The sequence below is a fragment of the Oncorhynchus mykiss genome, chromosome 2 (genome assembly GCF_013265735.2).
Source record: "Oncorhynchus mykiss isolate Arlee chromosome 2, USDA_OmykA_1.1, whole genome shotgun sequence".
Lineage (NCBI taxonomy): Eukaryota > Metazoa > Chordata > Actinopteri > Salmoniformes > Salmonidae > Oncorhynchus > Oncorhynchus mykiss.
Window position 1 is genome coordinate 43,628,157 of NC_048566.1, and position 24,280 is coordinate 43,652,436.

At 40.1% G+C, this 24,280-nt stretch overlaps 1 protein-coding gene across 15 annotated transcripts; it reads left to right on the forward strand.

The window, feature by feature from the left end:
- The first annotated feature begins 2,308 nt into the window (after window positions 1–2,308).
- LOC110490231 (transcription elongation factor A protein 3) lies at window positions 2,309–23,596 on the forward strand. 15 transcript variants are annotated; one of them, XM_021563502.2, is made up of 21 exons: window positions 2,309–2,750; window positions 6,591–6,653; window positions 6,921–7,026; window positions 7,134–7,242; window positions 7,356–7,832; window positions 7,915–8,058; window positions 11,172–11,258; window positions 11,539–11,628; window positions 12,751–12,882; window positions 13,080–13,148; window positions 14,682–14,738; window positions 15,071–15,181; window positions 17,279–17,347; window positions 20,054–20,116; window positions 20,258–20,332; window positions 20,446–20,606; window positions 20,813–20,869; window positions 21,071–21,225; window positions 22,675–22,821; window positions 23,063–23,134; window positions 23,262–23,596. In XM_021563502.2, exons 1-21 carry the CDS (start codon window positions 2,682–2,684, stop codon window positions 23,268–23,270), a joined length of 2,322 nt encoding a protein of 773 aa, XP_021419177.2. In that variant the 5' UTR covers window positions 2,309–2,681; the 3' UTR covers window positions 23,271–23,596. The 15 variants fall into 15 exon arrangements, with proteins under 15 accessions (XP_021419177.2, XP_021419185.2, XP_036805094.1 ...); XM_021563510.2 differs by lacking the exon at window positions 14,682–14,738 and having other exon boundaries at window positions 2,310–2,750; XM_036949199.1 differs by lacking the exon at window positions 13,080–13,148 and having other exon boundaries at window positions 2,310–2,750.
- The last annotated feature ends 684 nt before the right edge of the window (window positions 23,597–24,280 follow it).

A 24,280-nucleotide genomic window follows, 5' to 3' on the forward strand; every position in this document is an offset into this window, starting at 1 on the left:
CAACAGTTATACACCCGAGTCTGCTTACTGCACAACACCATCCATCAATCAGATTGATACATGAGTGTGGGGGTTATAGGGTGTCTAATTGTTAAAAATAAAAAAATATGGGTGATTTAAAATAGCCTGTTTTGTTTTTGTACAGACATCATACCCGTAGCTAAACAGCACCCTCACCTGAGAAGTAGAAATCAAAAGGGAGAGAAACTGTGAATTCAATAACTGCAATTGACATAGCTAAGTAAATGGAAGAATACTCTCATTGCAATGTGAATGGCTCTTAAAAGAGCCGTTGGTTGTGCATAGTATAGTCTATGGTGTTGCCAGGGAACAGCACCCTCTTCGAAGAATTAGGAGGTGAAGATCTCCCGCACATGGATTGCCTCTCTTGTTGCGTTGTTGGACCCAATCCTTAACATCCCGCAGAGCAGCAGACTCTGGCACACGGCGGCAAGCTGCAGATCCTCTCCTGGTCCTCGAGTCCATCCTCATTAAGTTATGCAGGACACAGGTAGCCTTCACACACCTGAATTCCCCCATGAGGCAGTCCCAGATGGCCCTGGTCACCCAACCTTGCAGTGCCCTATGTTAACTGTAGGCAATCTTTTTGAAGGAATCTCCAGTTACTAGGTATCTGTAGTAATATGGAAGACAATGTAATTATTAGACTTTTACATCACCAGGTCATTGTGGATTACTAAAGTATAATATCCTTTATAACAACTCATGAAAACATTGGATATCAAGATGCATGGGCACACATGTGCATGTATAGCATGTGACAATAACAGGATCATATCAAAGAATGAATAAATGAATACATAAATACCACTTGAAGCTATGTAGACAGGCTTTCATAACTCTCTTTATCTGAGGACAGAAAACCTCACAAGAAACAGACTTCATTAAAGTCAAATTATACCGTACTGAATATTATGTTACTATTATCTCTGTCCTCACTTCTAGGGACAGGAACTACACAAAAGTACCTGCCCTATCCAGAATAGCCTACTCTCTCACTTTGACAGTTGGGGCTGCTATCCCTTCACCCTCCATAGTTGTTAGCTAGCTACCAACAAATGCATTGAGTTAGTTTTTTACAGTGATAAATACATCAAGATACCGAGCTAATATGAGGTTAGGTAGCTGTTGATATTTAATTCACTTGGCTAGCTATCTATTCAGTATGTGACGTTGGCTGGATAGCTAGCCAACTAGCTAGTTCATTTAGCAGCTCGTTTGAGTTAGCCTGCACTGTAGCTAGTTAGCTAATAATACGTCGTTTAAAAAAAAACATTTTTGAAATGTATTTACTTACTTGAAGTGGTTCTCCCAGCCATGTGGACAATTGGAAACAGGGCAGCAAAGTGTGTTTGTCACCAGAGCGTTTTAGAGGATATTACTATTGAGCTATGTACCCATGTAATAACCAGAACTTCATACAAACTTGCTATGCTGAATTCTTGACGTACAATCGAAGAGCTGCTATATGCTGCCAGCACCCCCACAAACGAGTCACAATGGGCGGCCTAAGCGGCACACGGCAATTTACCACTATCTAGTATACATGCACCGTTAGGCCTACTTGTAGCTAACATTTCAGTTAATGTTAGTTACTTCTGTGGCTTGAGACTGCTAGCTAACAATAAACGGACAGGGGGTATTCCAGACCCCCCTATTCATGAATATCTAGTGACGTCCCTGGTTGGGGGGTATTGCCAAGATGGAGGCGCGGTGGCTTCAAAACAGCGCCCCCTGTCTGTCATCAAGTACATATGTAAATGATTGCCATATTTCACTGTATTAATCAAACATTAGGCTACATAGTTTACTACTAAGGTATATCATACAACAATTATTTATTATATCTTCAAACTAAAGTGTAGACACACAGAGTGGGGTATTTTACTGTGTGGTTGGATATGCAACTATAGAGAGCAATAGTAATGGGAACATGAATGTTTTTGGGGATAAACGCCAGAAAAAGGTATGTTGTTAACACAGACTTAAGAGATCATATACGTTTTGTTCTGTGAGATAATATCATCAGCTAACGTCACTTCCGGTGAATTTTTAAGCATATATGTAATCAACACAAGCACATAATATCATGACCTTCATGAATTATGAAGGCTTTATGTACTTTATCTCATAGAACAAAACATATAAGATGTGTTAACCTCAGACCTTATTTTTGACGTTTATCCCAAAATACCCATTATTTCCCAATTAATTTCCCATATAAGAATTGCTGAACGAACCAGAGTAACTAATTTCAGGTGTTTAGGACTACAAACTGGTGAGCTCTATTGCGCAAGGCCCATTTACATTTGGGTTCTCTCCAAAGTCCTCTGAAACAGTCTGCATAGCCCACTGTATTAAAGTACGTTTTGAAGTTATTCAATATTTTTCATGTAAAGACGATATTAGTGTCAAACCCATAGCAACGTCTATATTTAGCTGTTGCCATGTGTCTCATGGGCATTTTGACCTGTTGGTCAGACGATCCGACAACTGTCCTTCTGCCTGTAACTTGAGGACACGCCCCTTCGCCGAATGGCATGGATCGCGCCATAACGTAAAGTTATATCTATGTAGGATGAACATTTACATTTCGTATTTTTTATTATACAGCATTTTACATACTATATATTATTGTACGTTTAATCCATGCATAAACTATGACGCGAGAAGAGGAGTTAATTCGGATTGCAAAAAAGCTGGACAAGATGGTGTCTAGAAATAACACGGTGAGAATCTATTTTGACACCTTTCTTTATGTCGCATGTTTTTCTGTTACCTCGTGCAGTCAAATGTATGAAATCCTGTGTAGATGCATGCTTTATTTTGAATTTGCAACGACGTATTCCATTTTATAGTTACCTACATTAATACAAAGTTTTACATTTCGAGGTTTGTGCTTTAAAAAGTTGTGCACTGTCCCGAGAGGAACAGTTTGTTCAAGTAGCAAATGCTGAACAGGTGTTTGGCACAGAATTGTCAAGATTTAGCCTATTAAGCAAGACCGTGTGGTATACACACACACTGAATAAAACTACTAATGCAAAAGTGTGAGACTTTAAAGCATGCTGGTATTCGACAACTCCGTGCATGGAACCGAACATAAACAACGCAAGGTCGTGACAGTGGCTGTTTGTTGTTAGTATGGGCCAATTGTGAAGTGCTGTTTTTGCGGATTGTAGAATGCAAGTCGTTCACTGATACATTTGAATTAATTTCCTTATTAACAGCGCCTGCTGTAGACTACACAAACACAACTATTTTGACAATTAGGCTACATTACTATTACAATATTTTTACGTAGTTATTATATCACAGTTTGTTATCGATTGTAATTATGATTAATACAATTGATTACATTGATTACACGTCAATTGTAATTTTAAGTGTGCAGCTGCTACAATAGGCCTACTAATTACAATACAAAATTCTGCCTGCAGCATGAATTCAATAATACTATGCTCCTTAAAAACAGACTGTAGAAACATGTGCAGCAGCTACAGTAGACCTACTAACAACAGTACAAACCCTGCTTGCAGCATGAATGAAAGAATACTATGCTCCCACCATCACAGGGGTGCAACTTTGGTTTTAGAAGTAGGGGGACATAACCCGGTGGGGGTCTGGGGGTTCTCCCTCAGAATGTTTTGGGCATCTAGAGCTCATTTCCTGCATTTCTACACAATCTAATATATCCCTTTTGCGGTCACTTTCATTTTAAGAATCTAATATATTTTTAAACACTTCTACATGAACGTGGATGCTACCATGACTATGGATAATCCTAATTGAATAGGGAATAATGATGAAAGTTATAGATGCACAAATATCATACCCCCCCAAAAATATAGTAAGAGGGGCATGTCTTGGGGGTATGCTATTTGTGCGTCTAACTTTCTCATGCATCATTATTCACAATTCATTCAGGATTATCCATAATCATGGCAGCATTCACGCAGAAGTGTTTAGAAACATATTCCTATTTAAATAAAAGTGACTCAAATGGCACAATACATTATTTACCATTAATTTCTATTGGGCACAAAATAATCTGAGACACAACCAAAATAAACAGCAAATGCATCCAACAAATGTGTGGAGTCACAAGCTTGATGTCGTCATTGCATGCTATGAATGTGGGACCAAACTTTTTACTACTTTAATACACATATAAGGGGATTTGTCCCAATACTTTTGCTCCTCCAAAATGGGGGGGGGGGAGATATGTACAAAAAGTGCTGTAAATTTATAAACGGTTCCCCCCATATGGATGAAAATAACCTAAAATGGAAGCTGTCAGTCTGCACTTTAACTTCGTAGTCATTGTTTAATTTTAAATCCAAACTTTCTGAGTCTAGACTCAAAAGGAGAAAAAATTGTTCAGTCCCAATAATTACTGAGGGCACTATAATTCATATCATGGCCTAATAGTATGTAGAGCTCTTTTTACTTGCACACAATATAGCTGGATCGCTCCCTAATGCCCCTAGGGGTCCACGGCTCTGCAGAGCCCCAACCCAACACACCCCACTCAGCTTTAGATCTTAGTGAAAAATTAATTATTAACAAACAGTACGGCAGACTCCCAGGGCCAGGACTGAGCAGCCCAGTAGCTGGGGATTGCCTAAATAGGTATCTCCCCTGATGTGGGCATGTTTTCAATACAGACTCCTTTTGTCATACAGTATTCCATATAAGGCATCCAGACCTTAAAAAAAGTTCACAGTATAGCCTTAATCTTGTAAAAAATGTAAATCTAGTGATACATAACTTAATGGCAATGCATTTCTTAGCCACTATAAATGCTAGGTTACACAGTTTCTTCTGATAAGTCTCAATTATCAACATTTCCAAGCCAACAAAAACAGGGAGAAGGTCGAATCTGTAGACATAAAAGAACATACTCTATGCCAGAATTCAGCCAGTCTTCACAGAGCATAACATATTGAAATATGTTTCCTTCTGTGTTTTACAACTTGAAGCTTCTGGCTTGTCAAGTGTTTGCTGCACAGAGATAATACGTTTATGTTTTAGTTTAATTCATTTGCACCAAAGAAAACAAGTGATAGACAACAATACAGCTGCCCACTGAAGAAAAAGCTTCAAACTGTAACCAGTGCATGCAACCTGGTTCCGGTTCAGTCAATCTACAACAGCACAGGAATGAAATCATCAACATGTATTGATCACATCTTTTCTAATGCTGCAGAAATTTGTTTTTAAGGATTCTTGGAATTTGTTAGTAAAATATATTTTGGGGGATGTCCGAAGTAGGTACATTTGTTCTTGTACCTTTTTGTAAAATTAAATTTGCATCTGCAAAGGTTCACTTCAGTGCCATCACAGACTGGTCTTCCCTGGTTGCCTGACTTTGCTGAGACCCCTGTCACCATTTTGATACTGCTCAGATGAGGCATGACAAACAATTACTTTGGTGTACATTCATACATTATATTATCCAAGAATAGAATCAATGGTTCAATAATTGAAATGATCATTATTCCCAGATCCCAGATTGTAGACTACCCATGAACTCAAGATGGAACTTTGTATCCATTCATTGATTGTTATAATATACTACAAAATTAATCTGAGCTCCGTAGACTGGTCTTCCCTGGTTGTCTGACCCTGCTGGGACATCTGTCACCATCTGATACTGCTAAGACATGATGAGAATAGTGTTGTGTACTAACTGTGCACCATGACAGTGAAGCTTCTAGAGCTGTTTATTATTGTCAGTGTGAAAAGTAGGGAGTTGCTGACAGATCATTAATGTTTCATTGCTGCTGTATACTGACTGTTGGGGGAAAAAATAATATCTTAATTAACGTTAGCCAACTTTTGGCTGGCTCTAATGGTACATCAACTGGCGAAAACGAGCCAAGTTAATTTACTTCTGTTGAAACGAGACAAAACAAAAGCTACAAAATATTTCTGCACAACAGCTGTCAGATATTGCTACTTGACAGGTAGCTAGGCTGAACTGGCTGTGGTAGCTACTAGCTAGCTAGATAGCTAGCAAGCTAGCTAAGTTAGTTCATTCACTTCAGACAGAACTTTAGTCGAGAGGGGATTAAACATTAGCTAACATTACATGTCAGTTACAGTTCTAGCTCAGCTCTGGGAATAAATACTTTTATTCTGTTAAGTCAAACAGCAGTTACCTTGCCAGCTACATCAGTCAAATAAAGAGTAGCCAGTTTCTGCTTGCTTTTACACCTACGAAAAAAAGCACAACACACACATACAACAGCTGCCTCTGTTCGCATGCTCTGTTGTCTCCGCACGGTCCTAAATCCAGCTGGTTAAAACCTCCAAACAGCCTACCCGACAACTCCGACTCGTCCGCATGGTCCTAAAGCACACCGATGTCGCTTTTTGTATCAGAATGAAATGATAAAACTGGGGGGTAACAAAAATGCAATTTCAGAATGAGGGGGGTAATGACCCCCCATACCCAGTGAAAGTTGCACCCCTGGTACTATATATGTAATGAAAATAAATAATTCTGCTCCTCTCCCTGTTGGCTACAACTTCCAATACCATCATTTCCATGTTTGTGTAAATAGGAGGGTGCCCTGGACCTGCTGAATGAACTGAAGAGCTTCAACATGACACTGAAACTTCTGCAGGTAGAGGACCTGCAACAGGAATATCCCACTCACCTGTTATGTATTATTTAGGTGTACAGAAGTTTAATATTTTAGGCTACTTCTACATTCAACATTAGATATTATCAAATGCATGGGGAATACAGTGCAGTCAGTGCAATTTCACACAAACAGGGAATTAATTATATAGTTATGCCTACTCCAAATGATAAGTGTGAACTCGTTATAAAAGTGTAAACTCATTATTTCAAGGATCACATGCAACAAACCATTCTCTCCGCTGAATAGGAAACGAGAATCGGCATGTCTGTGAATGGAATCAGGAAGCACTGCACAGACGATGAGGTAGTTTCCCTGGCCAAGATCCTCATCAAGGACTGGAAGAGACTGCTGGGTAGGATTGTAGGAGACTGTCTTTTAGAAAGTGGAGCTGTCTGGAGTTGTGTTTTACAGTATACACAGTATGTAGAGACATCATTTTCAACCCTCTTTGCCCCCTAGATGCTGCACGTACTCAGAGTACTGAGAGGCCCAATAAGATGAAGAATGGGGTTGACTCCAACAAATCCACAGGGTCCCCAGTCAGGTCCCCCTTAGAGAAAGACACCAGGTAGGTGCATACACACACACTCACTCAAACCATTGCCTGCGTGTGAAGGCAAAAATGTAAACATAGAAAAGGGGAAGATACGGTATCTGGTGTGGTCTGTTTTTTTGCTATAGTCACAAGAGGCTGGATGTTTCTGATTCAGAACCTGAATCTGAAAAGGAAGAATACTCTGACAAACGGCAAAAAGAGAAGTACAATGTTGAACACAAAAAAGACGAGAGAGCTGTTGACCTTAAAAAGGAGCGATATACAGAGGCATTCAAAAACAAACGGCATGCAGAACAATCCAAAAATGGAAAACATACAGAAGATGCCAGAAAAGAAAGACATGTAGAACACTTAGAAGAACCCAAAAAAGAGAGACACTTCGAAAAATCCAGAAAAGAAAGACATGTACCTATACATGACACAAAAAATGAAAGACATGTGCAAGAACCCAAGAAAGAAAGTAACCTCGAAGGGCCCAAAAATGAGAGCCACACCGATGAACCGAGAAAGGAAAGACACACAGAGGAACGCAGAAAGGAGATACCAATGTACGAACCCCCACAAGAGAGACCTGTTGAAAACCACAGACAAGGGTTTGAGAGGTGAGAGGTGCCTCTGTTAATTTGATTCCATACAGTCTAGAGAGGACAAGGGCTGGGCCTCAGGGATGTGTTGTGTTTTCAGGAGAAGCGTCTTGGATGATCTTTACCCCTCTTGTTACTCTCCTCCTCGCCCCCCCCGACCACCCCGTCTTCCTCCCCCTGTCAGACGTATGTCTGGGGAGGTGAATAAAGGGGTGAAAAAAGAGGTGAAGAAGGAGAGAGAGAGGTCAGGATGGAAAGACACTCTGGTGTCAACGCATGGAACTTTTCTGAGAACACTGTATTACTTTCAGATGCTTTGGTGCACTACTGAATGAGTGGTTTGTACAGATATAAGGGTATAGTTTGAGATGTTTATATTGGAAGCCCTTGAGATGGATTGCACACTAACCTTGTTGTTTAACTGACTTGTTCATACAGCATACCACTGGGCACACCACGTAATTTCAACGTGGAAATGTGGGTAATATTTGGTGGAGATGTTGATCAATGAGATTTCAACCTTTATTCACCCACTCAAAAAGTCAGCCGGAAGTGTGTTGAATTACTAATGCGTTATCACTATGCTTGCAACCATCTAAAAGCATATCTCAATTCCAATGGGAAAACAATGTTAGATTATTGTTTTAGTTCTCATTTAAATCAGTGTTTTATCAGTGTGCTTTCAACCATTTTAAAAGCACAACAAAGTTCAAAAGGGGAAAATAATGTCAGGTATTTATACAACAACTTAATGTTTTATCACTGTGCCTCATCTAATTGCACCACCAAATTACCTGAAAGTACATAGTGCAAGTGTTCAATGCTGTAGAGATTCTGCACAGATTATTATAGCAATTGGAAAGACCTCCACAGAACTGCAACCTTTGCACGCTTTCTTGAACATGCTATGATTTACATAAGAAGACATTTATAGTTACAGTAGGCTAACCTCAACATGTGGCCATAGATGTGTTACTCATCGTAGCCCTTTCTTGCAGTCAAATGACCTAGTGGCCACATGGGTGGAATTTTATTAATATTTTTCATAATTTCATAACAAATATCATTTATATATCCGGTGTTTCTATGTCAAACGGGTTTGTTATATTTCAGTCTTCTGTGATGTAATATTGGGATGCAAACTATAAATTTTTATACATCTACAGTTGAAGTCGGAAGTTTACATACACCTTAGCCAAATACATTTAAACTCAGTTTTTCACAATTCTTGATATTTAATCCAAGTAAAAATTCCCTGTTTTAGGTCAGTTAGGATCACCACTTTATTTTAAGAATGTGAAATGTCAGAATAGTAGTAGAGAGTGATTTATTTCAGCTTTTATTTCCTTCATCACATTCCCAGTGGGTCAGAAGTTTACATACACTCAATTAGTATTTGGTACCATTGCCTTTAAATCCAAACTTTTTGGGTAGCCTTCCACAAGCTTCCCACAATATGTTGGGTGAATTTTGGCCCATTCCTCCTGACAGAGCTGGTGTAACTGAGTCAGATTTGTAGGCCTTGCTCGCACACGCTTTTTCAGTTCTGCACACAAATTGTCTATGGGATTGAGGTCAGGGCTTTGTGATGGCCACTCCAACACCTGACTTTGTTGTCCGTAAGCCATTTTGCCACAACTTTGGAAGTAAGGTTGGGGTCATTGTCCATTTGGAAGACCCATTTGCGACCAAGCTTTAACTTCCTGACTGATGTCTTGAGATGTTGCTTCAATATATCCACATAATTTTATTTCCTCATGAAGCCATCTATTTTGTGAAGTGCCCCAGTCCCTCCTACAGCAAAGCACCCCCACAACATGACGCTGTCACCCACGTGCTTCACGGTTGGGATGGTGTTCTTCGGCTTGCAAGCATCCCCCTTTTTCCTCCAAACATAACGATGGTCATTATGGCCAAACAGTTCTATCTTTGTTTCATCAGACCAGAGGACATTTCTCCAAAAAGTACGATCTTTGTCCCCATGGGCAGTTGCAAACCGTAGTCTGGCTTTTTTTATGGCGGTTTTGAAGCAGTGGCTTCTTGCTGAGCGGCCTTTCAGGTTATGTCGATATAGGACTCGTTTTACTCTGGATATGGATACTTTCGTACCTGTTTCTTCCAGCATCCTCACAAGGTTCTTTGCTGTTGTTCTGGGATTGATTTGCACTTATCTCACCAAAGTATGTTTATTTCTAGGAGACAGAATGCATATCCTTCCTGAACGGTGTGACGGCTGGGTGGTCCCATGGTGTTTATACTTGCTTACTATTATTTGTACAGATGAACCTGGTACCTTCAGGCGTTTGGAAATTGCTCCCAAGGATGAACCAGACTTGACATAATTTTCTGGAATTTTCCAAGCTGTTTAGAGGCACAGTCAACTTAGTGTATGTAAACTTCTGACCCACTGGAATTGTGATACAGTGAAATAATCTGTCTGTAAACAATTGTTGGAAAAATTACTTGTGTCATGCACAAAATAGATGCCCTAACCGACTTGCCAAAACTATAGTTTGTTAACAAGAAATTTGTGGAGTGGTTGAAAAATGAGTTTTAATGACTCCAACCTAAGTGTATGTAAACTTCAACTGTATATATCTGACATGGTACAGGTGTCTTCTTTTTTTAAGCCCATAACCATGTGTGTGAGGTGTATACCTTTGTTTCAAAGTAGATTTGAAACACTGTGTGACCCTGTTTTGCCCACTGCAGTAAAACGGTTGAATAAATACTGTTACTTTAGTTTGTAAAATATCCTTAACTTAACTAGGCTATTTACTGTATTACAAAAATCATATTGAATTGTTTTGTTGTCAACACAATCAAATAACATTTAAAGGAGATATAATGCTTGGATAGTTTCATCTGAGCCACTGGCCTAATCCTATTCTTTAACTTTTTATATTTTTTTATTTAGTTGGAGACAAAATGCCATAACTTGTCGACAAGTTAATATGCTATTTACTGTATTGCAAAAGTGATATTGAATCGTTTGATTGTCAACTCAACCAAATATCAACATTTGAACATCAACATGTGTATTTTGTGCTACTGACTTCTGCTACTGAGTCTGGCTTTATTTCCAGTTTGTTTACAAATGAATAATTGTAATGTTGGAATAATTTCTAAATTTCAACCAAGAATCAACGTTAAAGAATACAGCTAAATCAGTTTGTGCCCAGTGGGTAGTGACTTGAAGAGTGATTTACCCAGCACCCATTTGTGCATGGTGCACGGTGTGATCATGGTAAATTATGCATGCTTTCCTTAATCATTCGATTTGTGGTAGTTGTATTAGTTCTGGAAAGCATGGTTTTTTTCTCAGATTTCATTTGGAATATTTCGATTTCCATTCAGGAGAGATTCTTCAGACACTCTGTCTCCTTCTCATCCTCGTCCCACCCCTCCGTCCAGACGTCCTTCAGTGAAGGTGAAGAAAGAGAGGTCAGAGGGCATGCTGTTTGTGAATAGTTGTGTACTATGGTCCATAGTTTGTTCGATCATCACCTACCTCTGTTTTATCAGACACAGTGAAAACTGTCCTGAAATCCCTGTTTTACTGTTTGTTTTGTTATCATAGGTTAAACATTATACAGCGAAGTCAAAAACATTGCAACTATGTGCATGTTCTTCCTTTTTTTGATAAACTGTCAGCGATACACAGAAAATGACTAAAGTTTTCAGAATCGCAATAGATTATTTAGTCTGTTGGTTTTTCATTTAGGAAAAAAGCTCCTCCTGACCCTAATTCCCCGCTTCCTCCTCTTCATCCTCATCCTTCTATGCCCACTGCAGCAGAGGTCAAGAAGGAGAGGTCAGAGTCAGCTTCTCTTCTGTCATATCTAGATTTATTTCATAAGACATATTGGACTACAGTATAAATTGTGCTTCCTGTATTATACTTATGCTAAAATATGTATTTTATTCTACTTCATGTTTGTTTCTATTCTTATCTTTTATTACTTCTTATTGTTGTTGCATTGTCGAGAAGCAACCTGCAAGCAGTGATGAAAAAGTACATAATTGTCATACTTGTGTAAAAGTAAAGATACTTTAATAGAAAATGACTCAAGTAAAAGTCACCCAGTAAAATACTACTTGAGTAAAAGTCTTAAGTATATTTAAAACCAAAATCTTTAAGTATCAAAAGTAAATGTAATTGCAAAAATATACTTAAGTATATTTACTTGGGGTGGCAGGTAGCTTAGTGGTTAGAGCGTTGGGCCAGTAACCGAAATGTTGCTAGATCGAATCCCAGAGCTGACGAGATAAAAATCTGTCGTTCTGCCCCTGAACAAGGCAGTTAACCCACTGTTCCCCGGTAGGCCATCATTATAAATACGAATTTGTTCTTAACTGACTTGCCTAGTTAAATAAATAAAACAGTTATCAAAAGTTGAATTATAGATTATTTTAAATGCTCTTGTATTAAGCAAACCAGACAGCACCAATTTAAATTATTATGACAGATACCCAGGGGCACACTCCAACACTCAGACATGTGAAGGTATTGTATTTATTGAGTCTGCCGGATCAGAGGCAATAGAGATGACATGGGATGTTCTCTTGATAAGTGTGTGAATTGGACCATTTTGCTGTCCTGCTAAGCATTCAAAATGTAATTACTTTTGGGTGTCAAGGAAAATGTATGGAGAAAAAAGTATATCATTTTCTTTAGGAATGTAGTGAAGTAAAAGTAACAGTTGTCAAAAATATAAATAGTAAAGTACAGATACCCTCAAACTACTTAAGTAGTACTTTAAAGTATTTTTACTTAAGTACTTTACACTACTGCTTACAAGTAAGCATTTCGTTGGATGCTGCATGTGTATCCCCTATATACGACTAATAAAACTTGAAACATGAGTGTGCTACTATAGTATTGATAGTAATGATGAATAGTGGTGATGATTGAAAAATAATATTTTACATTTAGAAAAGAGCCTCCGCGGATTTCTGTGGTTAGAAAAGAGCCTCCGGACCCCAATGCTCCATTTGCTCCTCTTCCTCTCCATCTCCATCCTCCCCCTCATGTGAAGCGCCCGTCAGTGGAAGTCAAAAAGGAGAGGTCGCTGTGATGTTGCATGTTTTTTTTTTGTGTGGTTACTTTTGAGTGTCCGCAATGTTTGTTCTCTGTGACACATTGTTGAACTGCTCCTATTGACAGATATGCTTAATGGATTATTTTCATTTCGATACAACGCATTTTTGTTGCTTTTCCTTGTGAAGTTTCAAACATCACTTTCTTTGCTGTTTGCTACCCAGAGAAGAGTGGTCAGATTACAAACCCGTTTCTCTGAAGGTGACGTCATCTGACCATGTGAAAAAGGATAGGTGTGGGATCTGTAAATCAAACTACCTCATTCATGTTGAGTGTGCTCAATTGTGTTTAGCCTTTTCAGTACATGTTTCTAATAGCATGATAAATATAGTATTCAACAGTCAGTTAATAGTTCCTGTTATATAGTGCCTTCGGAAAGTATCCAGACCCCTTGACTTTTTACACATTTTGTTAGGTTACGGCCTTATTTTTAAATATTTTTTTTATTTTTTATTCTCTCATCAATCTACCCCATAATGATGAAGCAAAAACGAGTTTAGAAATGTTTGCTAATTTATTAAGAATAAAAATATATATATCAGTATTCAGACCCTTAACTCAGTACTTTGTTGAAGCACCTTTGGCAGTGAATACAGCCTCAAGTCTTTTGGGGTATAACGCTACAAGCTTTGCACACCTGTATTTGGGGAGTTTCTCCCATTCTTCTCTGCAGATCCTCTCAAACTCTGTCAGGTTGGATGGGGAGCGTTGCTGCACAGCTATTTTCAGGTCTCTCCAGAGACGTTCGATCGGGTCTGGGCTCTGACTGGGCCACACAAGGACATTTAGAGACTTGTCCCGAAGCGTTCTCTTGGCTTTGTGCTTAGTGTTTGTCCTGATGAAGGTTCACCTTCCAACCCAGTCTGAGGTCCTGAGCACTCTGGAGCAGGTTTTCATCAAGGATCTCTCTGTACTTTGCTTTGTTCATCTTTACCTCGATCCTGACTAGTCTCCCAGTCTCTGCCGCTGGATGGTGCCAGGTTTCCTCCAGACGTGAGCTCTGTCAGAGTGACCATCGGGTTCTTGGTCACCTCCCTGGTCAAGGCCCTTCTCCTCCTCCGACTGCTCAGTTTGGCCGGGCAGCCAGCTTTAGGAAGAGTCTTGGTGGTTCCAAACTTCTTCCATTTAAGAATGATTGAGGCCACTGTGTTCTTGGGGACCTTCAATGCTGCAGAAATGTTTTTGTACCCTTCCCCAGATCTGTGCCTCGACACAATCCTGTCTCGGAGCTCTACGGACAATTCCTTTGACCTCATATGGCTTGTTTTTTTGCTCTGACATGCACTGTCCACTGCGGGACCTTATATAGACCGGTGTGTGCCTTTCCAAATCATGTCCAATCAATTGAATTTACCACAGGTGGACTCTAATCAAGGTGAAGAAACATCTCAAGGATGATCAATGGAAACAGGATGCACCTGAGTTCAATTTCGAGTCTCATAGCAAAGGGTCTGAATACTTATGTAAATAAGGTATTTTTGTTAAGTTTGCAAATATTTCTAAAAACCTGTTTTTGCTTTGCCATGATGGGGTATTCTGTGTAGATTGCTGAGGAAATTGTTTTATTTAATCCATTTTAAAATAAGGCTGTAACAAAACAAAATGTGGGAAAAGTCAAGGGGTCTGAATACTTTCCAAAGGCACTGTATTTATCATGACATTCTGTAAATGCAGATGATGATGATAAGGATGTAATTTTGTGAAATTAGATTTAAGATTATTATGACAACAGTTGCAAAGCACTGCTAACCGTCCTTCATTTGCAGAAAAGACTCTGATAGCAAAGTGCCCCAAAAAACATCTGTTGATGCCAAGAAAGAAAGGTTAGCAAGCCACAGTCCACAGGCCCACATGCAGTGTATAATTATGCATGCACCTATGTGCTTGTTTACGTTGAATCCCACTGACATGAGTTGTGGTTGTTTATTTGGTGATATTAGAGAATTTTTGTTAACCCCTTCATTGGAGCAGAGGTCTTCATAGGGAAATAATATATGTGTGCATATTTGTCAGTGCTTTGCCACCTTGTCATCTTGTGCTGGTGATGCTGTTTGATCAAGCATGCCTGCTCCCTGAATGCTGTGTGCTTTTTGCCAATCAGCTATGGCTGCAATACATGCAAATGTTACATACATACAAATGTTTCCTGTTTCAGAAAGGATTTGTCAGATTCCAAACCAAAACCTGCTAAAAGGCAGAGTCTGGACTCCTCAGATTCCAATCCAAAATGTTCTAAAAGGCCAAGTCTGGATGGCAAGAAAGACAGGTCTGCATAAGCAGGATCATATTCTGTACACAATAATTGGTGGATGTAGTGAACTTCACTCTAAAAACACTTATTGACCTCACTTTTAAACCTGTATGATGTGAACATTGAAGGACAATAATGAAATAAATATTTTAATTTGTAAAACTCTTTTCTCACACCCAAGGCACTGAAAATAATTATTATACTAAAAGCAGAAAACAATCAATGCTATATACAGGTGTCGTCCGATCCGGTGAACAGAATTATCATAGGTCATTGAAAGCTTTTCTGAACAGCTCAGTTATTTAGCTGTGCCTTAAGCAAGGCCAGAGGCTGAAGCCCTGACAGTGACTGGAAGCGCGTTCCGCAGCCGAGAAGCCGCACCACTGAAAACCATGTCACCCATAGTTTTTTTTGTCTGCTGAAGGGATATGGACATGTAGGAGCGAAGGGAGTGTGATGTCAGACAGATAGTTGGGTCCAGAGTTGTGGATAGCTTGGTAGGTGTGGATTCTAAAGTCTATGCGGAGCCAGTGGAGGTTGAACAGCACTGGAGTGATGTGCTCATGGGGGAGTTGTGGGTGAGGACACATGCAGCAGTTCTGGACATATTGTAGCCTTCTTAGGCACGTGTCAGATTTGTCAACAAACAGGGTATTACAATAGTCCAGACGGGATAAGATAAAGGTGTGGATGAGCTGCTCAGCTGGAGGCTGTAAAAGTATAGGTCGTAACCTGGCAATGTTCCATAGATGGAAAAATGTAACTTTGGAAACACATTGATGTGGGCCTCAAACGAGAGCTGACTGTCAAAAATCACATCCAGATTGCGAACCTCACTGGAGGGGAGGATCTTGACACCATCAATATTGAGGCTGTAGCTGCCGATTTAGTCTGATGCCAGTGCCAATCAGGACAACCGCTGTCTTTTTGCAGTTTAACTGCAGGAAACTCTGCTGCATCCACACTTTGATGTCCCACAGGCAACTGACGAGGAATGCAGTGGCATTGGAAGTGTTTGTGGAGATGTCATCAGCATAAAAGTTAAAGCCCAGTCCACTGTTTCCCAGTGGCAGCATGTAGATTCAGAACAGTAGTGGCCCTAGGACCGAGCCTTCAGGGACCCCCCCTGGCGGATCAGTGAGCTTAGGACCTGAACCATTCCAGGACAGTGTCTGACAGGCCCAGTAGCTTCTCCATGCGGTCTAGCAGAATGGCATGGCTGACCATGTTAAACGCTGCACTGAGGTCCAGCAGTATGAAGATGCTGGCAGCCCCAGAGTCTGCATTCATGAGGAGGTCATTGGTGACCCTTACCAAGGCAGTCTCTGTGTCTGAAACCAGACTGGAAGGGCTCGAGTAGGTTGTGAGTGGCAAGATGTTGTTGGAGTTGGCTAGACATAGCAAGCTCGAGGAGTTCACTCAGGAAGGGCAGGTTGGAGATAGGCCTGTAGTTCTGGAGGTTGTCAGGGTCAGATCTAGGCTTTTTTTAAGTACTGTTTTGTGACTGTGGCGAGTTTGAGCTGTGGAGGGACACATCCAGTGGTGAGGGACTTGTTAATGATTTTCTGTGAAAAAAAGGCTACAGAGCAGGTAACTAGGTCTTGACAGATGAGGTGGGGATAGGGTCAAGTGAGCAAGTGGTGAGCCTCATTATTTTAACCAGCTTGGTTACATCAGCTGCAGTGACTGTGGTGAACATGGAGATCCTTGACTCAGGGAGCGTAGGACTGTGTAGATCAACTACAGGGGCTGGAGAGGACATGGCGGTGTCAGATGTTTTCAATTTGGCTTTGGAAGAAACCGGTTTTGATTGCACCGTTCTGGGGAGGCTGAGTTCTGGGGAGGCTGAGTTGTTCACAGGTTTAAGGAGCTTGCTCACAGTAGAGAACAGAACCTGGGAGTTGCCACTGCTGTTGCTGATCAGTTGGGAGTAGTAGTAGTAAAATGGTCAAATGAAAGTAGAAACAGGATATAATTTAAAGCTTTACCTCGTCACTCTCAATATCTAACACTCATTCAGATGAACAGACAGCAGTGTCACAAGGTGACATGTTTTTCTCTCTCTCTCTCTTTCTCTTTCTCTCTTCTCTCTCTCTGTGTGTGTCGTTGTAGAAAGGACTCCACTGACTCCAAGCCCAGCCATTCTGTGAAACGTCATTCGACTGATTCCAAATCAGACAGGTAGGTACTGGCTCTCATTCAGATTCAATACTATGACTGACACTTCTCTTGTCATTACTGCTAAATGCCTTAATACGTTGCCATGAGCTACCCAGTGGGCGAAGTACATCCGTCAGCATCTAGTTTTAATTGATATTCGATTGAATAGCCATATAACGTGACATCAATATGAAATCTACATAACAAGCGAAAAGTGGTGGGAAAAGTACTCAATTGTCATACTTAAGTAAATGCTAGTAGATTTATTTTATTTTATGGACAGACGGGCACACTCCAACACTCACATAATTTACAAAATGCAGTATTTGTGTTTAGTTAGTCCGCCAGATCAGAGGCAGTAGGGATGATGACGCATTATAAGTGTGTGAATTGTACCATCATTCTGTCCTGCCTGAGCAAGTACTTTTTGGTACCAGGGAAAATGTATGTTAAAAGTGCTCATTTTCTTTAGGGATGTAGTGGATTAAGTTGCCAAAATATACTTAACAAAAATATAAAAGCAGCATGTAAAGTGTTGGCCCCATGTTTCATGAGGTGAAATAAAAGATCCCAGATATGTTCCATACACACACAAAGCTTATTTCCCTCAAAGTTTGTGTGCAAATTTGTTTAGTGAGCATTTCTCCTTTGCCAAGATAATCCATCCTCTTGACATGTGGCATATCAAGAAGTAATGATCATTACACAGGTGCACCTTGTGCTGGGGACAATAGAAGGCCACTCTAAAATATGCAGTTTTGTCACATAACACAATGCCACAGATGTCTGAAGTTTTGAGGGAGCGTGCAATTGGCATGCTGACTGCAGGAATGTCTACCAGAGCTGTTGCCAGATAATTGAATGTTCATGTCTCTACCATAAGCCACCTCAAGTGATTTTAGAGAATTTGGCAGTATAACAAACTAGCCTCACAACCACAGACCAAGTCTCACCATGTGAGCCCAGGACATCCACATCCGGCTTCACCTGCAGGATTGTCTGAGACCAGCCACCCGGACAGCTGATTAAACTGTGGGTTTGCACAACCGAGGAATTACTGCACAGAAACTGTCTCGGGGAAGCTCATCTGCGTGCTCGTTGTCCTCACCAAGGTCTTCACCTGACTGCAGTTCGGCATCGTAACCGACTTCAGTGGCAAATGCTCACCTTCGATGGTCACTGGCACGCCAGAGAAGTGTGCCCTTCACGGCTGAATTCCGGTTTCAACTGTACTGGGCAGATTGCAGACGGCGTGTATGGCATTGGGTGTGCGAGCGGTTTGCTGATTTCAACGTTGTGAACAGAGTGCCCCGTGGTGGGGTTATGGTATGGGCAGGCACAAGCTACGGACAATGAACACAATTGCATTTTATCGATGACCATGATGAGATCCTGAGGCCTATTGTCGTGCCGTTCATCTGCTGCCATCACCTCGTGTTTCAGCATGATAACGCACGGCCCCATGTTGCAAGGATCTGTACACATTTCCTGGAAGCTGAAAATGTCCCAGTTCTTCCTTGGCCTACATACTCACCAGACATGTCAACCAATTTGAGCATGTTTTGGAATGCTCTGGATCGATGTGTACAAAAGCGGGTTCCATTTCCCGCCAATATCCAGCAACTTCACACAGCCATTTAAGAGGAGTGGGACAACATTCCACAGGCCACAATCAACTCTATGTGAAGGAGATGTGTCTCGCTGCATGAAGCAAATTATTGCCACACCAGATACTGAATTGTTTTCTGATCTACTCCCCAATGTTTTTTTTAAGGTATATGTGAATGACAGATGCGTATTTGTATTCATGTGATATCCATAGATTAGGGCCTAATTTATTCATTTCAATTGACAGATTTCCTTAGATGAACTAACTCAGTCAAATATTTTTAATTGTTGCATGTTGCATTTATATTTTTGTTAAGTGTATAAATAGTCAAGTATAAATACCACCAAAAAACGACTTATGTATTTTTACTTAAAGAAAAACTCAAAATACAGAAAATTCTGTATTTTGAAAAACGCAGCATCATATGATGCAAAAATGACCATATGGGCTAGATTTCTTAGTTCATTGTTGATCTAGACCCAAAATAGTTTGTATGTCAGCAATCAAGTTTTCAAGATACGTAACTTGAAATATACAACAATCTGGCATCTTGAAATCTTAAATTGTTGACATGCAAACTATTTTGGGTCTACATCAACAATGGACTAAGAAATCTAGCCCATATGATGGTTTTTGCATCATATGATGCTGCGTTTTGCAACTTTCAAATTATGAAGCTCAATGCATTTGTATTTTGAAAGTTCTGTAACTGGTTTCAGAATAGAGCAAATCAAATCTTGCCTGTCTGATGCATTTTGTGTCATATGTTGCAGAACGCAGCATCATATGATGCAAAATGTATCATATGGGCCAGATTTCTGTATTTTGAAAGTTTCGTATCTTGAAAACTTGATTGTTTACATGCTAAATATTTTGGGACTATATCAGCAATGGACTACTGAAACAAATACTAAGACACATTTTGGGGTTGAGTTTTCCTTCAAGTACTTTACACCACTGTAAGCAAATTTGGATGAAAAAAGTGTACTTTTTCCACATTTTTGACAAAGTTGTCACATGGATTTGTTTTATTTGTTGAAATTACATTGAATCAATCAGTGGGTAGTAACCCCCTTTTCTCGCTTTCAAATCATTCCTAATTTACTACCTCTCTTTAGGAGGGACTCTGTGGATTCCAAGACTAGCAACTCACCCTCGGCTAAGAAGCTCTCTAGCGAGACGTAAGATAGAAAAGCAAATTTCCCTTTTTCTTATTTATTTTGCTGCTTCATTAAGGCATTTTTTATAAACTTTGCATAATGGAGCACATTAAGATAAGGACGTTAGTTCACTCCATGTCTTTTTCTGTCTGTCTGTTTCAGGAAAGAATTTCATAGCTCCAAGTCCTCTCACCCTGGCCTTCTGCAGAGAAAGTCCTCAACGGACAGTATTGAACGGTACCCTTTTTAACCGGAAAATACTATCTACTGTACTACTGAAATCAATATGGATCAGATGTTAAACTCTTGATTGATGTATATGCTGTCTGGCTTGTGTATACGATGACCAGGAGAGGGAAACCAGAGATGCCAAAGATTCCCACCACCCCCACCAGTCCCATGTCCCCCTCCTTCAGCTCAGCAGGGGTTCCCCTGTCCCCTTGCCTTGCCACTGGAGAAACCATCAGGGACAAGTGCATCGAGATGCTGGCTGCTGCTCTACGTACAGATGGTGGGGAAAAGACCAGCCACTAACTGAATGAGTACAAGTACAGACACTCAGAGATAAGAGATCAATCTACACATAAAGTGACTCATTCAATGCACATTCATTCACACATACAGTATGGAAATTACTAATGGTTACATTACACACAGCTTGATAGATTTTGTAGATGAAAAGGAGGAAACGTAATACCCTCAGTTTTATCTCCTCAGACAACTTCAAAGAATTTGGGACAAACTGTGACTCCATGGCAGCAGAGATTGAAGATCATATCCTTTTAAATCTGCATGTGTTTCTGAAGTATTTTACCAATTTGGGTTGGTTTCAGGTTGCAGTGTGTTTGCAGAGCTGCCATTTGCTCTCTTGGCTTTGAATATAACAAATGTAATATTTGTTTGATCTTTTATTGTCACCGTTAGATATTTCAGTCAGACGGTGATGAATGCTTCCTTAACTACCCTCCGCGGCACATATTTATACGGAGATGGGATCCACAGATATGAAGTATAAAAACAGGGTGAGGAGCCGCATCAGCAACCTGAAGGACCCCAAAAACCCTGGACTGCGGAGGAACGTCCTGGCTGGAGGCATCGAGCTGAGACGCTTCGCCATCATGTCTGCTGAGGTACTGTAAACTTCTGTCATATCAACCCATGACGCACCCCTGCCTCTAACATATTCCTAAGAGGTTGTATCAAAGAGAGAGAGTCAAGAAAGTCAAGCACCTACCAAAATATTGAGTAGAGTAGACAAATTTCCCTCAGAGATTGTCTATCTATCGACATTTGAAGTCGAAAGTTTACATACACTTAGGTTGGAGTCATTATAACTTGTTTTTCAACCACTCCACAAATGTATTGTTAATAAACTATAGTTTTTGCAAATATACTTTTTCCAACAATTGTTTACAGACAGATTATTTCACTTATAATGCACTGTATCACAATTCCAGTGGGTCAGAAATGTACATACATTAAGTTGACGCAAGTATAAACACCATGGGACCACGCAGCAGTCATACCGCTCAGGAGGGAGATGCTTTCTTTCTCCTAGAGATGAACTTACTTTGGTGCGAAAAGTGCAAATCAATCCCAGAACAACAGCAAAGGACCTTGTGAAAATGTTGGAGGAAACAGGTACAAAAGTATCTATATGCACAGTAAAACAATATCGACATAACCTGAAAAGCATCTCAGCAAGGAAAAACCCACTGCTCCAAAACCACCATAAAAAAGCCAGACTACGGTTTGCAACTGCACATGGGGACAAAGATCATACTTGGAGAAATGTCCTCTGGTCTGATGAAACAAAGAACTGTTTGGTCATAATGACCATCGTTATGTTTGGAGGAAAAAGGGGGAGGCTTGCAAGCCGAAGAACACCATCCCAAATGTAAAGCACGGGGGTGGCAGCATGTTGTGAGGGTGCTTTGCTGCAGGAGGGACTGGTGCACTTCACAAAATAGATGGCATCATGAGGGAGGTAAATTATGTGGACATATTGAAGCAACATCTCAAGACATCAGTCAGGAAGTTAATGGGTCTTCCAAATGGACAATGACCCCAAGCATACTTCCAAAGTTGTGGCAAAATGGCTTAAGGACAACAAAGTCAAGGTATTGGAGTGGCCATCACAAAGCCTTAACCTCTATCCCATAGAAAGTTGGGGGCAGAACTGAAAAAGTGTGTGCGAGCAAGGAGGCTTACAAACCTGACTCAGTTACACCAGCTCTGTCAGGAGGAATGGGCCAAAATTCACCCAACTTATTGTGGGAAGCTTGTGGATGGCTAACCGAAACGTTTGGCCCAAGTTAAACAATTTAAAGGCAATGCTACCAAATACTAATTGAGTGTATGTAAACTTCTGACCCACTGGGAATGTGATGAAAGAAATAAAAGATTAAATAAATAATTATCTCCGCTATATTATTCTGACATTTCACATTCTTAAAATAAAGTGGTGATCCTAACTGACCTAAGACAGGGAATTTTTACTTCGATTAAATGTCAGGAATTGTGAAAAACTGAGTTGAAATGTAGTTGACTAAGGTGTATGTAAACTTACGACTATCTAGGAGATGGCTAGTGATGAGCTGAAGCAGCTGAGGAACAATCTGACTAAGGAGGCCATTAGGGAACACCAACTGTCCAAAACCAGCGGTACCATTTCTGACCTGTTTCAGTGCAGCAAGTGCGGCAAAAAGAACTGCACCTACAACCAGGTAAACATACCGTACTCTGCATACACACCCTATTCTGCTTATTACCAAGTATATACTGTATTTTACTTAAACAGATACACACGGCTCACTGCACTGAAAACATACATATGCTCTACATACTGACCCAATATCAGTTTTATTTTGTTCGCTCTACCAGTTCCATTTTACACAGTGAGATACAGTGGAGACAGCCTGTGCTGTTTTATGAAAGCTGACTTTGTATTTCTTGGGGTGTGTGTAGATGCAGACCCGCAGCGCTGATGAGCCTATGACTACTTTTGTTCTGTGTAACGAGTGCGGGAACCGCTGGAAGGTGAGACATTTCCCTCACCAGTTCAGATAAAGCCCAGCACATACAGTGGTGTCTCTGAGGCACAACAATGGTCCACAGACATAAATAATCTATAAATGTACTAATATTAATTTGTTTTCTATTCCAGTTCTGCTGATGTGGCCCAGCTCCAATGACGATGTTGCAGACCACATTTTTCTATGAGGGGTTATAATGTTTAGCAATGAGTAATTTTACAAAAATGAATACCGGTACTTCCGATTTATAATTGACTTTTTAAGATGGACTCCCGAGTGGCGCAGCGGTCTAAGGCACTGAATCTCATTGCAAGAGGCGTCACTACAGTTACTGGTTCAATTCCAGGCTGTATCACATCCGGCTGTGATTGGGAGTCCCATAGGGCGGTGCACAATTGGCCCAGCATCGTCCGGGTTGTAAATAAGAATTTGTTCTTAATTGACTTGCCTGGTTAAATAAAGTTGACATTTAAAAAAATAATAATGATAAATTAATGGGAGTTGAAAACATTTGTGTAAGAGGCAGGGGTTGAGAGTCTCCAGATTGATGGCTGTGTCATCTGTCTTGGATGAACACAGGTAATTCAATGGTGCTGAGGAGATGCAGCAGCCTTTTATGAATTTCAGACTACAAAAATGCATCTTACATTTTTTTTTGTATATTCTATTTAAATCTGCAAAGACCACAGAACAAATAGAAATACAGTATGAAAGCTTATCATGCAACCCATTTCAATTAAGACATATTTATTGTTAATATCTCAAGCCCAAACTTCTTTATTGTCACCGTTTGGGCTTCAGTTTGGGCTTAAGGGAATAATATAATTAATTTTTCTAGATAAGTTAAAGACCAAAAACTATTTGACATTTCAAAAGAGCAGCTAAAATGTCTATAAATATTTATGAATAAGTGGAGTTGGTTATTTTCATAAGTACAGTATAATATATAGAATAGTAATAACATATTTGCCTACGTATTGCTTTGCAGCATAATGAGTAAACAGTATTGAAATTATGCTAATTTATCAAAAATTATGTAATTGTCAAATTGATCAAACAGGTGAAATGGAATGTCAATATACTGTACCACTAAGAGTAGCCACAAGATGGCAAGGAAGAAAAATGTATCCTGTACAGTACCAGTCAAAAG